We start from the raw sequence: 14,644 nt of genomic DNA, 5'->3' as shown, positions 1-14,644 counted from the left end.
CACTATTTTTAATTTTCAACACTTTTTTCCCCCCCTTTTAAATGCAGGAAGCTCTGGATTCCTTTCCTCTCGTTCAAGCAGCAAACTTCACCCCTAATATTTCCAACCAGTCACATAACCCACATGGCTGGAGCTGAAAACAAGAGAACAGAGACTTTCCCACTTGGAGACAGCAGGAATATTCACTCCTCTTGCTTCACACACATCGGACACTCTGTGGCTGTTTCTTTTTCCAACACTTCTATTCCCTCAGTTGCCCTGAGAAGAATGGCTTGGATGGATGGCAGGGGAAAAGCTTCCGGTCTCAAGAGACCAGTAGGATGTGAGTTGAAAGCCCAATGTCCTGAATGCCAGCAGCACCTAGGTCAAACTGCAGTGGTACTGGATGCCAACATAGATATCTGATTGCCACCTTCTACACAAAGGAGATTGAGAGTCAAAGAGGAGAGACTGCACTGTTTATTTAGCTATTGGCTTCTATTTCCTATGTAATTTTCTCAAAGATTTTCCTTTTGTCAACTGAGGCTTGCACTAAGAGGAACACTTAATCTCCCACAGTAAGAGAAAGAAATCCCACACTTGAGCACAAAATTTCTAAACTCCTATCAATTGCAGGTTTTCATAGCTATGATCTGTGAACACCCCCTTATCTCTAATGTGTTTTTAAAACAACCAGGTGCAGATAAGAAACTCAATCAGTGAGGTCTTCTTGTACAAGAACAGACTGTTCCTTGAACCCAACTCCCTCTTCCCTAGGCTCCAAACAGCTGGGAAGAGATGCAGCTGCTGTGTCTCCTCCTTTATTATAGATTTGGTCTTCTGGCCTCTGGGCAGTTTTCTGAGAAGCCCTTGCAGTGGTTGATCACAGAAAGCTTCACACTGTAGCAGTGTCTCAAACCCCCAGAACATACTGACAGTGGCTAAACAAAACTGGCAACGGTTAATATTATGAGGCAAAAGAGGAAGCAACAGCACCCTCCCAGGCATTATCTGGCCAGCTGCCACTGCTGATCCCAAGAAGAAAAGGGAAATGTTTGGTCTACTAGAGGCCCCCCTCCTGGGAATAGAATAGACAGAAGAAATAATATCTTCTGTCTAGCCTTAGAAAAGTCAGAGACTGATCCAAACTTTTTCCCACTCTTGCATAAAACAAACTACTATAGAACAGAGAAATGGACAGGACTCAGGAGGTTTCAAGTCCTCCTTCCTTTTGCTGGAACAGATCTGTCAAGAAAACAGTGGCACAACTCCATTTCTATACTCACTTCCCACTCAAACTCCACAGTGCAATATGCACAAACACAAGACAAAAAAATTCTCTACTGCATCTTGATGAGAAAGCTTTAGGCTAGCTTGCCATGATGAAACCAGCCTTTTTTTCCAATTACAGTTTCTTTTGCTGTGCAGACTCGTCTGCTTTTGTATCTGTTTTCAAATTTTGTTCTCTAGAGCTAAACAGATGGAATGCTGCAGGGTCCCTATCCTCCTCCACCCACCACCTCTGCCACAAGCTGGTTGGGATGACACTGCAGAGGAGGCAGGCACCATGCCCCAGCTGTCCCCATCTTTGAGAAGAGACCCAGGATTATCTCTCAGTACCAGGAGGATCAAGTATAAGCAAAAAGGGGACAGCAGAGACTAGGAAAACGTATGGTGGGTAACAAAAAGGGTTAAGAACATAACAGACATAAAAGCAGGACCCAAACTGTAGGTTCTTCTGCACTTGGTGCAGGATTCCAAAGTCATTTTCAGTTGAGCCTGTTCCCATTATATAGCTCCCAAATGTCATCTGCTGCCTTCCCTCCTCACAGCTCATGGCTGGAATTTCCCACTCCCTTGGATAAGATGTGTTTCAAATATTCCTTATCCCAGTCAAAGCAAAATGGAGCACCAAACACCTCTTACTTGAAAAATTGGCCCTTCAGCAAACCTGGAACACAGAGATTGAAACACAGCAAGGCACAGCTGTATAGAAGTAGCTTAGCTGGCAGATCCATGGGTGTGTAAGGTGGGAGAAGGAGAAGTAAATAAGCAATTGCAGGCAGGCCTGAGCATTGTGTGTTGTATTTGCACAGCTTTCAAGGAAAACTGATGCACAGAAGAGGCTATGGAAAGGGCCAGGATGTCATAGTTGGACATAAATTTGCCACACACTTGACCAGTCTTAAATCTACTGACTTCTGCAGAGCTACTGCAACCAATGTCTGCTCTAAAACCATATGTCTCTTTCCAACTAATTTATAGGGGTTTACCATTTATTTCCAATATCCAGAGATGCTTAAACACTTATTTTCTTCCAAGTTACAAGACATGCATTAAGCAATTACAGATTTTCTTGCAGAACAGTTTTCCATGGTAATATCAAAGAATTTCAAAAGTATATATTGTCTTTGTCACAACTTTCAACAGAAAAATACCTAACCTTTGTTTCAAGTTTATTATTTTTACTTCTGTTTGCTATTATACTATTATTTAAAGTGTACAAGTAAAAAAAAAAAGCCAATATAATATAATATAAACAATGAAACAGTAAAGATTATCCAGTTGATCAAAACACAAAAGATCTTCTGATAAAAAACCCTAAGTGTTCCAATAATTCAGAACCAAAGGTTAAAATATGGAAAAATAAGAACCTGCTTCTGTTTATTTATCTAATGACAATACATAAGATCACCACTTTTGGATAAGGTAAGTATAAGAGGCAAGATGGTAGCTAATAATTACAAAGATTTTAAGTAGCCTTTTTTTCATATTAGAATAAATTTAACACAATTCAATTAAGCCAGGAATTTATCATGGAAAAATAAATTAGGAAAAATAAATTAAGAGGAACATTGCTTACATAAGAGAAGTCTTCGGCATTCTGACAGAGTAGCTTGGGAAAAATGGCCTGTCGCTGAAATCTTTCCTCGTCTTCAAAGATGTTCCCATACATGAAGCCATTCATCATAGTGGAGTGGGCATGGATATCAATATAGAACTCCAGGTTAATCTTCTGTTAAGGGAAAACAACAACAACAAAATATTAAGCATAGGATAAATCATAACTGTGTTATGTAGGTGAAGCCTCCCACAAATCCAGTACTGCCATCCTTGAATCTAACCGTGGTGCCAGCGTCAGAGAGCCACGTTAAAGACATTGCTTTGATGCATCCAACTATTCATGCCTCTTTGTGGGTGCATGTGAGATGCAACACAGAACCATGATAGACATTTCTTTACCTGTTCTGAAAAGGGTGGAACATCAATACAGCACAGGACACACTGCAAAATAGAGCCAAAGCATTATCCTTTGCTTTGATGCAGGGCTTAGTGTCACTGATAAAAATATGCACCTTGCAGTTCTAGAGTATGATTGTTTGGGCATAGCTTTGCCATCTACACACAGTTCTGCATCATTATATGCAGGTATACCATTTGGCCAAGAAAGACAACTTCAAAATAGTGTGAAAGAGACTTCAGTATTTTCTGTGCAGTTTATTTTGGTTTATAAGGAGAAATACCGCAAATGTTTTTGTCTTATTCTGCTTTGTTGTGGTAATTCAATAGAACAACTCCCAAAAGCCCTTGAATGCTTCTCCATTTGTAGCTTCCCAGATGATTCTGCATCAGATCTTGCTTCAAAAGAAAACACCAGGACCCCCTAACACAGAAGTGCCTGCTTTCCCCATACCCTTCCTGTACTGGCAATTCAGCATCAGGAGGGCCTGTAAGAAAACACCGCTCAAGTCTCCAGTCCAGGGACACATCTTTTTCCTCACATCAAATATAAGAGATACTACTTCCCCTGCCATCAGTGGCAAAGAGTGAATGTTCACCTTGATCACCATGTGCCATTGACAGCAGTGAGAAGGCAACATCTGGTACCAAAAAGTGCTACTCTGGATTACCCAGAGTTTCCCAAACTCTTGCAAGCCTCTGGTCCTGAAAAAATAGTGCTCTGTGACTAGACAGTGACAAACCCACCCCTGTCAGCTGGCCACTAGGGGACCAGTAAGAACCTTCCTTGTGACTAGAGGGTTACAGTTCACATCTCCCGACCCCAAAAGGGGGATGGAGAAGAGCTGTGTTAGTAGAACAGGGATTACGATGCTTAGCCTTGTACCCCTTGGTGGCAAACGGGGACCCTGGCCAGTGAAATACAGCATGTTGCTCTCCAGCCACATGTCTCGCCTGCACACAAAGCTTGCTCAGGCTACAGGAGAATACTGAGCTACAAGACAGTCCAATGTAATACAAACACAGTTTGTATTATGCAGTTCACATGACAGCAGTGTCAGCTCTTCTAGAGAGTCTCTGATGGGGGGAGAACATAATTTGGTATGTGAAACTAATATGATACAGATTTACTTTCCCTTGGCAGAAAACCAATGTACAACACACAGTGACTGTTTAGTTTAATTAAACAGCCTAGAGAGAGTAATACTGTATCTTATTAAGCCTCTCCTATGTTAAAATGTTAGCTAATGCAATATCAATATCTGACCATGCTTCATAGGAAAAGGAACATTTGATTGTATTTGACTCTAATACAATAAATTGTTTGCTCCTGCCAAAACATTACACTGTGCTATAGAGGACCAACGCTGCAATAAAGCACACATCTGCTATTCGGAGATACAGCACTGAGGAGAAAGATTAGCACTGACAGGATGAAATACCACATAGGATTTTCCTCCTCTCCAAGCATACAGAAATTAAAACCAAGATTGAGTAATATTATTTTTCATAAGATAATTTCCCCATCAGAAATAGAATTTCATGAGATCAGATGCATGCTGGCATATCACTGTAAAACAGAACATGTTGTAGAGTCTCAAAACGGTGATTTGATGATGAAGTGAGGACATAATCTAGTTAAACTGGATATTTGTAAAGCATGAATGTCCTTCACATAGAATTCAGTGACCCAAGTAATACTTATTTTAGAACAACTAGACAGAATTCTTTATAGGGACATATTTACTAATATAAAGCAGTTGAGAAGCACAGGGAGATATATATCAATAGACTAGTATCATTTGTGTCTTAACACAAATAAAGATGCTGGCATAAACTGTATTTATGCTGTGTCATACTATACTTATTCACCCATAGTTATCAAATGTTTTCTAAAAGAAGGTGCCTACAAACAGGGACACAGATGCACAGATTACTAAGATAACTTTCCATAGGCTATCCACCAAGAAACTCACCTGCAGAACATGGGTGACCTGAGCCTCAGCTTAGTATTCAACTGATCAAGTCATCCAGTCTAACATAGTATCACTAGAAAAATATTTTCTAAACTCTCCTAGGAATCTTGCTAAAAAAAATTGCTGCTAAAAGTGCTCCAAAGAATTTTAGATAATCTCTTGGGGTGCTGAAATTTCTTTGAGGACTGATCTTGATCACCAAACCCATTTTCAAATAGTCTGGTAACAATGGTTATTTGTGAGGGAGCAGTGTCCCTCACAGATATCACCTTCACCTAAAGATTCAGTTTCCAAGTCACTGGAAACCATTTGGAAACCATGACATTCAACAGATAGCTCATCACCCAGACAAGTGTTTAAAAACATTTATTTAGTCATTCATTACAATGTATTTCAAAAGTAATTTTCTAACCCAGCCCACAATAACTATTCAACTGGTGTAGGGGAATAGACAGGGATCGACGACCGGATGATCACGGGATGTGACGGAAAGATAGACTCCTCCCCATAGGAGTGGCAGGAACAGGAAGCGCAAGAGCTATATAAGCATGTGATGCAGTTAAATAAACGGACTTTTTGTATCCATCATATTGATGTCTGTGCATCACTGTCCCCAGGGTGGGTAGAGCCCTGTGTCCCGGAGATATGCGGCCCAAGATAAGTTCTCCCATAGAAGCGTACAGCAACAAACTGGTTTCTCTGGTCTTTGCTCATTACCCTCCTACTGAACATATAAAAACTATTTCACATATTCTTGCCCACTAAATATAGTCCAAATCTGCAATTGTCCATCCTATTCAGTAAGTTGTTAAACATTGCTAGAGTAATTGCCAGTTAGATGTACCACTCCCAGACACTGCTGTATGTGAGCAGAACAGTATTTCAATGTTTCACATTTCTTTTCTTCTCATCACATTCATTATTTTATCAAAGGGAAACATCTTTAGCATTCTCCATTACAGAACAAAATAATTCAGCGCATTGTTAATGTAACACATGAGTTCCTAATGAAAAAATTCTCTTTATTCACAGGCACAAGGATATTGTGGCCGTAATATGGACAATAACAGTCCAGTCACTGGGAAATTAAAGTTTGCCATCTCATGCCCCAAGTAGTAGACCAAGGAGCAGACAATTTGTTTGCAGGCAAGTTTTGCAAAAGAATGAAGGTATGTTCCTAAACGATAATGGTATTTCTTCCCTCTCTTTAGAGTCATACATATTCATAAGTACTTTACATGTAGGAACTGTTTTACCCACTGCCACACTACAAATTTAAGCTAGGGAATAAAGTTTCATATTTCAGTTGAGGTTCTCTGGAAGATTTTGACATAATTACTGATCTCCTGTAATTTAGGCAGGATCACAGAGTTAACATTTTATTAAATATATAATGTCACCTACTGATGGGAATTTCAGAAAAATCAGCAGAGAGGTGACCTTCTGAAATTGTTTCTCTTTGAGATAGGGAGAATTTTAATGGGAGATTGAAGTTAATAAATGTATGTGTGCATTTACATGAGCACATACAAACACACTTAAACATAAACCAATCCTATCTGCTGTTAAACCACAGGGGTACCTGTCAGTATCTACACAGCAGAACCTACCCCCGTTATGGCTTCTAATGCACTAGCATCAACAAGTCAGGATGGGAATAAGTTGAGAGATGGGTCAAAGTCTCAGTCACATTTGCTTCAATCTTTAAGCAGAAAAAAAATGAATAACCAGACTCAAACACCTCTGGATGCCATAGCTGCCTTCTGAGAGACTTACAAGTTACATTCTACAATATGATATTAAACTCATCATTTTCTGCTTTAGAGGTGGAATGTAAAATGATTCAGATGCCTTATAAAAATCATCATGCAATTTAATTCCCTCAAGTGTCTTTTCTTTGTGCGTACAAGCAGCAGCAGAGATTTTCTCTCTCACACTCTCTTTCTTAAGTAAAGCTGTAATTACCTGGATGACCCAGCTTACAGAGTTGGAGAAAACAAAGGCAGGCTTGGTCTTTGTGTGTCAAAACAAAAATCACTCACTAGACTTACAGAGACAATGATTGAACCCCAATACGTAGAAAACAACAGTTAACATTCTCTCACTTGCAAAGAATGGTCTTTGCCTCTTCTTGCCACTTACCACATAAAACCAGAATAAATAAATAAGCAAATGAATTTCTGCTCTAAAGTTCATTTGAACCCCTGCCTTTGTGACACACACTCTCTACTGTTCTCTTGAGTCAGTCTAAAGTTTCTGGCAGCTTGAGAAATATACATATAAATTAGGGAGGGGGAAAAAAGAAAGAAATCATGGATAAAGAATAAGATCTCACATACATTGTCAAGATATGAAATAGTCAAAGTAGCACAGAAACTGGAAACTTTCATGATGCCATGTAAAGTTTTGAGAAAATATATTCTCCCTTGTCTGCATTTTTATTTCATTAGCTGAATGCCTTTGGAAGGTCAGTAATTAAAGAGCAAAAGGAAAGAATGATGTTAATAGCTAGTGCTGATATGACCAAAGTTAGATTTTGAACAGTGCAATTATAATTCTCAAGGAAACAGATTTGATAAATAAATAAATAAAAATCAATAAATGCCGCAATAAAAGGATAAATGTGCGCTGAGCCCAGAACATGAGCCACTAGAGAGACAAGTGATGCAGGAAGAAGCCAGCTCTGTCCACCAGCTGTCACTTCAATATGGATTTTATTAATTCTTGGGCATAGCAATTGGTTTAGAGGGAGAATATCCAAAAGCCTTCTTCCCTCCAATATTTCATACAGGGGATGGGATAAACTCCTTGCAGTGTTTTATACAAGCCATGAAAACCACGGCTTGTCACTAGTGATAGAGAACATAGTCTCTAGGCAGACCTTGCACTCTTACTGCTAAGCCACTGTTTGAAGTAAATGGACATATGACAGTTGGCACAGCATGAGTTTGCCCCTTTTGGTTCAGAAGGGATTCAGAAATTCCCAGACCACCGGGTCTTTGATGCTTCCTCAGGTCCAGAATCTCTCAAAAGAAAATTCTGCATAGGCTTCAAGTGTATCCATTTTGACATACACACCGTACCCCATGCTTAGTTATTTTGGCAACAGCTGCAGTGGTGACACCAGAAAACACAGGCACAACACGCTAATAAGCAAACTAAAGGGAAACTGACCATTTAGCATCACTTGCTCAGCAGTCTACATTCAGCTAGAAAGCACTGGCCCTGGCCCTTTCAGCTCTAGGGAGGTCTGCCCAGTGCCTTGAATTGCCCTTTGGGGATACAAAACACTTGTCTCCTCCTTACTATAGGAGGGAACTTAAAGTGGAATTCAAACTAGATATGGTTCACATTTTCAAGCTTCCCTTGAAATACCTGGATTTGGATGCCTGGTAAGGTGAATTTTGCCCAAGTCACTTGTCTTATATCTACCTTCTCCCCATATTTTTTCCCCAAAGTTTGAATGGGCTAGCTAGCATAAAATCTCACCAAAAAACCAAAAAGTAAAATACTTCCAAGAAGGGTTTCCTCTGCCATTCTTTATAACCTCTGACAAGTCAGCCCTGCAGTGTCATTTCCAGTTTTGCAGATGATGTAAGCCACACCTTAGAGGCATTATTTCAGAGGTACACCACTACTCCTTTGTAACCGTAAGGACAACATCTTTCTCCTTCCATTCATCATCTTATAGACCACCTGCTCCGTTCACCTTTGTAAACACCATGGCAACAACAGGAATTATTTACATAAGAAATTAATAGTAGAAAAGTGGTTTACTATTTTTAAAAACCTTCTAAAGGTTAAAAACCTTTTAAAAAAATAAAGTTTCTTCATCTTGCTTCCGGAGAAGGGAAAATGCCAGTTCTCTATTCTCACTGATATGAAGCGTGAAAAGCCAATTTCTCCTTATCCCTGTAGACACCTTTACACAATGTGACAATGTCTCCTAAGTGCCCCTGCAGAAGCAGCTTGCAAACACTGATGTACCACTAACTCGGCATTACCTTCTAGTAATTCATCATAACACTTCATGCATTTTCTTCAGATTATTTCAGTGACATTCCAAGAGCTGTTTTCTTTCAGAATGAACCACTCCAACCCAGTTGCCATTCAAAACTAGTTAGTTACCAATCCAGTTACACAGCAAGTTCTCAACCTAAATAATGATACTTCTTAATGATAGGCATAATCTGATGTGACTCATTAGTGCATCAAAGAGGATGGAGAAGAGACTTCTGTTGGTTCATACAGCAAAAGGATGGCATTGTCCATCAACACAGCTTTCCTGCCTGTCCTAAAAAGTAAGGGATGCTTTTATCCATAGAAGGACAAGGGACCCCCTTCAATGAGCTTGAACCCTGCTCTGCTGTGCCCATCAGTAACCCTGAAAGGAGCTAAACTCATAGTTTTGGCCTCAGAGTGGGAGGTCAGCAACATGCATATTCTTATCCTCGTTCTTCATCTGCTTGCTTCTCTCACCTGCCAGTGCAGATAACAACACCTCCTGAGGATTAGCTGACGTTTGTAAAGCACTTTGAAGATATAAAGCATCACAGTGCGTGCAAGTTAAGTATTAATTCATCTGCCAGGCTGATTCACTCTTTGACCCCTCTGCAGAGACATCCAGTTAGTGTCAGCTCTGGCAGTTTTTGCAGTTCAGGCACCTGTCCACCAGCTACTGGACTGAAGCCAGCAATTCACACAGGACACAGAAGAGCCGTCAGATGGTAGTAACATTTGGTCATGACAGGCCTGAATTGGATTTGAAAGGGTGACCTGGAGGTGAAAGGCTCTATCAAAAAGCCAATTCTGTTCAAATGCATGTTAAATTAGAGGGGCCAAAGAGACAATGTTAAGACCCAGAACAAGTTTAGACAAGACTTTTGGGTCAGCTGCATGGACAGTTCTTGTATAATTTTTACCCTAAATGAATAGGAACCAGGAAATACACTCTTCTGGATTTTACGCGTGACCCCAAGCCAAAACTAGAAGGGTGACTCTGAACAAGGACAGTGATTGTTCTGTCTTACCCTTTCTCTCTCTCTCTCATATAGGAACAAACATGTACATACACTCAGCAACATGGGTTTTGACCTTTGCGAGATCTGAAGTCTTTAGTTGCCTGAATATTTAGAATAAAACATTGGGATTGAACTGGGACTTGGGGCATTACATCACCCTAAACTTTACTGATGTCACCTGGCTCTGCCCATCTCAGACCTCAGTTGCATATCTCCACTGTATGTCCTGCAGAGCAAGCTCTGTAAATCCTACCTTGTTCATGTGTCTGCTACTGAACAGCATTGGGTCTGCAGAAAGAGGGCTTTTCAGAAAAGAAAGGGGAGAATTGTGTCAAAAGAATCAACAGCTTTTTGGGAGATTCTAGGAACCCTACAAGACAGACAGACAGGGAGGAAGGGGAGGGAGGGAGGAAGAAGCTGAGGCAGTCACTGTTCCTTATTCTGATAATTAAAGCAAGAAAATTGGGTTACAAAACAGAAATATCTAAATGACCATGGTTTCACCAGATAATTCAATTTGGCTCTTGTCTGGTTCTGAAAGTTTGCTCAGCTGAAATGTTCCCAGTAGCTGTATTGAAGGTTTTAGCACTCTTGGTACTGTTCCTTAGACAGCCGCTTGCTTACTGTGTAACCATATGCAAGTCATTAAATGTCTTCAGGCATCATTAATTGCTGCTTTTACACCTGAAACTGTATTAAGCTCAAGACTGCCTGTTCAACTATTCACTTCATAGCAGTATTAAGAGTTTTGTGTTTTACCAATAACTTTTAATTATACTTCTCCAGAACCTTCTGACCAAGGTACACAGCCCTTACTTTGCTAGTATGTAAATAAGGCCCAAACACATTGCCTGCTGCTCCTCCAATTACAAAGGCAAAGAGTGGTAGACTCAAAAACAATGGCTAGGAATTATGACTCTCTGTCCCCTAATTTCCTAGGAACTATTCCAGTTGGACAAATTGCATGTAGTAAAATCAAACTCTACAAAAACCAGTTTCTCTAGTCTTTCAAATAATAAATAGCATTATTCACTATTTCTTACTAAATAAGTAACAGCTGGCAGAATATAAAGTCATCAGGCAGAAAACCTAAGGCAACCAAAGTGCTTTTTAAATTCGCTTTTACTTATACTGCAGAACTCACTGCCACCAGATTTCAGCCAAACCACAGATGAACTCAAAAAATTCAGAGGAAAAGATTCCATTATGTTATTACACACAAAGCAGTGGACACAATTTCTTGATCAGAAGATCCCCAAATTACACATTGCCAGAAGCTCTGCCCTGTTCTTAGTCTATCCCTTAGCATCTGCAATAGGTCATTGGATACTGAGCCACATAAACCTTGGGTTTGATGCAGCATCACTGTTCTTATTTTCCAATTAGACCTTAATTTATGCTGCAGAATGAGACCCTTATGGTTCCTGAAAAGTTACGATGGTGATTGGTGGTGAAAAGTACACATATTTCTACAGTTTAAACTGTCTACTTTAAAAAGAGATTAGGCAAATTACTATAAGGTAGGTCCTGCTCTATATAAAGCTTTCAGCTTAGAAGCCCCTAAACCAATGATAACTACAAGCTGGATATTGAGGGTAAAGGTTCATTTTACACATGTACAATTTCTTATACATGCCCCTCAGTGCCTTTATCTGCCTACTAACAACATACGAGACATACGAGAGGACCTGTAGTGGTTGTTCTTATTTTACGTAGATCCATGTGGAGTAAGAAAGAAACAAACATACCTGCATGCAAACTGAAAACCTGCCCGGTCCAGGTGAAAGGAAACAACACAAAATGTGTCATTCAAGGGTTATGTGGCCATCTACTTGCTTGGGAAGACAGGAAGGCTGTGGGTGGACATTGTGCACATGCTTTACTAGTGATTGACAGCTGAAAAGCAAACTAACTCTTTCTCTTCATCTTCCTGGCACAGCCTCACCACAAACAAAAGTTATCTGTGGTCATTGGTGTTATTCTATTCCTGTGAGAGTTATGTCTTTCTTGTCCTTCCTCAAGAAGGACTCAGTGCAGGCAACAAGCATATCCCAGTATGAGACAAAAGTAAAAGCCAATAAACAGGAAAACAAAGACACTGAGAGGGATTAGGGTCTATACATCAGATATAGCTACTGAAGGGAGGAGTGGCATGCTAACAAATAAAAAAAAATTGCCTCTGATATTCTCTTGTTGACCCAAGATTCATCCAAAGCTGGAAGAATAGGTTTTCTTGAGTTTGACCTACTCGGAGACAGATCAGCTTAGCATTTCTCACCAAACCTCAGAATGTTTTCTCTGTGCTTTACATCTAGCAGTATTTATTATCTGTACAATGCTATAAAAGCTAAAATGTAACGGTCATTTTGGAAGGATCTGCTTTTACAACTGAAAGCACAATATATCATGCCTTTTGCAAGGCACTTATCAGCATTAGTTATATCTGAAACTTTTTTCCTCCAGCATTCCCCTAACCACACTGGCCAACAGGTAAACATATTGCTGCAGGCAATACCACCTTGTGTTCTGCCTGTCAGACCAAACAGCAGGGCAGCTAACTGTGCCTATAAGTAAAGCCACGAGATCTCAAAGACATTGTATCCCCTGCAAGCACATATGGGGGACCATTTTTTTTTTTTTTACCATTTCTTACAGAAAGAATATTAAGGTCTTGCAGAGCATCAGGGACTCAAGATTCAGAACAGTGGTATAAGAAATAATCAGCATGTGACAATCGCAAGGGGATTCACCAGGGCATAACTAAACAAAGATATAGCAGGACTCCAAAGAACAGTATTTCCCACCCTAGATGGCAGCAGCTGACCCACACTGACAATAGCTGACTTAGAAATTTAGGTAGTTTTTGTCTGCTTTTTATTCTATATGTGTATATATATACCTTTATAAGACTGTGTGTGTAAAAATGCATGTTTAAATACAAAGAAATATTTTAAACTTGCTTTCATCCTTCTCCTCTGTAACTGTTACAGCTGTCTATAATGGATAGCAAAGCAATTTGCTCTGAATTATAGTTATATCAGATCAACATTTGATCTTTGCTCTAAAGGCTGCATCAACACTGATGGTCCGCATGCTGTTTTCAGGTTGAGTCACCAAACGCGAGAGTGACCAGCTAGTTCCTTGATACACAGCTAGTAGCTTGATACACATTACTGACTGCTTCAGGAGATTTGCCCTACAATATGATTGCATTGCGAAGCAATATTGTGTGATTTAACCCTGGTAGGCAGCTAAGCCCCACACAGCCAGTCGCTCACTCCCCCCGCAGTGCAATGGGGGAGAGAACCGGAAGGCTAAAAGCGAGAAAACAAAGTTTACTCTCTTATTGCAACAACAGACCACACAGCAAGACAGAAACCAACTACATGCAACAGCAGCATAGTGAAAGTTCTCTGGAAGCAGAAAGTGATCACACAAAACTTCGGCAGACAGCTCATGGGCAGACCAAACTTTCAGTGAATTCTCCATGTTTCTTTATAGTTTCCCTGGCAGCTTCCTCCTCTCCACACTCCCACACACCACACTGTGAGCTGGAGAAAGTCCGGAAGTATACTTTAACAAAGCTCCCAGCTCTCCCAACCACTTCCCTTTAACTTTAGATTTCTCTAAAGGGAGGAGGTTTCTGCTATGTCTGATGGTAGGAACCTGATCCTGTCATCATTAGCTTTCTCCGAGACTCTTCATTTGTTGAATGTTGGTCTGTAATAAGAGGCAAAAAGGATAGTCACTTTTATAGCAACTACCTGCCAACAGATTTCAATTCTTTATCCGTTCAAAATCCCACATCTGTCCATGTCTCCAGGCACTAGTGGAAAAAGCTCTGCATTAGTTATTTTTATTATCAACATAAAAATCTTTCAATTTATTTATTTATTAAGAAAAAAAAGCAGCTATCTACAAAACTCAGTTCATTTTGTCCTTAGGCAGACATTTAAAGCTGTCTGCCAACTTCTTTTCTTAATACAAAAATAAGCTAAAGTCTTTATTACACACAGTGCAACAAAATATGACCAGCGACAGTTACCCAGCTGAGACATGCACCATCCATTTATCAGGCAAGAACTCTGTGACTGACAGAGGAAACATCTGATAAAGAAGGCAGCCCCATTTCTGAAACCTGGCCACTGATGGGTCCTGACCACCGCACTGAGCCCTGAAACGTTCCCTGTCCCTGCAGGCAGCTGAGTCCACACTGCACAGTGGAACAGGGACAGACGCTGAGATTGTTCTGACCCCTCTCCAGACAGACAGACAGTATCGACCTGCGAATTCAGAGCAAGGAGGACTCCATTGCATGACTGTTCTGCTTTTGGGACTCAAGTGCACATCTCTGTGTGATGCTACGCCAAATGGCTTCTCCAGCTCCTTCCTAACACAGCAGAGAGATGAAGTGGTTGCCACTGAGGA

At 40.3% G+C, this 14,644-nt stretch overlaps 1 protein-coding gene across 1 annotated transcript in view; it reads right to left on the bottom strand.

The window, feature by feature from the left end:
• AGBL4 (AGBL carboxypeptidase 4) overlaps positions 1-14,644 on the bottom strand; it is a 984,974-nt gene that overhangs the window by 110,361 nt on the left and 859,969 nt on the right. The window contains exon 10 of the mRNA XM_064455128.1: positions 2,843-2,995. Coding sequence (XP_064311198.1) covers positions 2,843-2,995 — 153 coding nt within the window. The remainder of the gene's footprint in view (positions 1-2,842; positions 2,996-14,644) is intronic.

The sequence above is a fragment of the Phalacrocorax carbo genome, chromosome 6 (genome assembly GCF_963921805.1).
Source record: "Phalacrocorax carbo chromosome 6, bPhaCar2.1, whole genome shotgun sequence".
Taxonomy (NCBI): Eukaryota; Metazoa; Chordata; class Aves; order Suliformes; family Phalacrocoracidae; genus Phalacrocorax; species Phalacrocorax carbo.
This window is presented reverse-complemented; position numbering and strand designations above follow the sequence as displayed.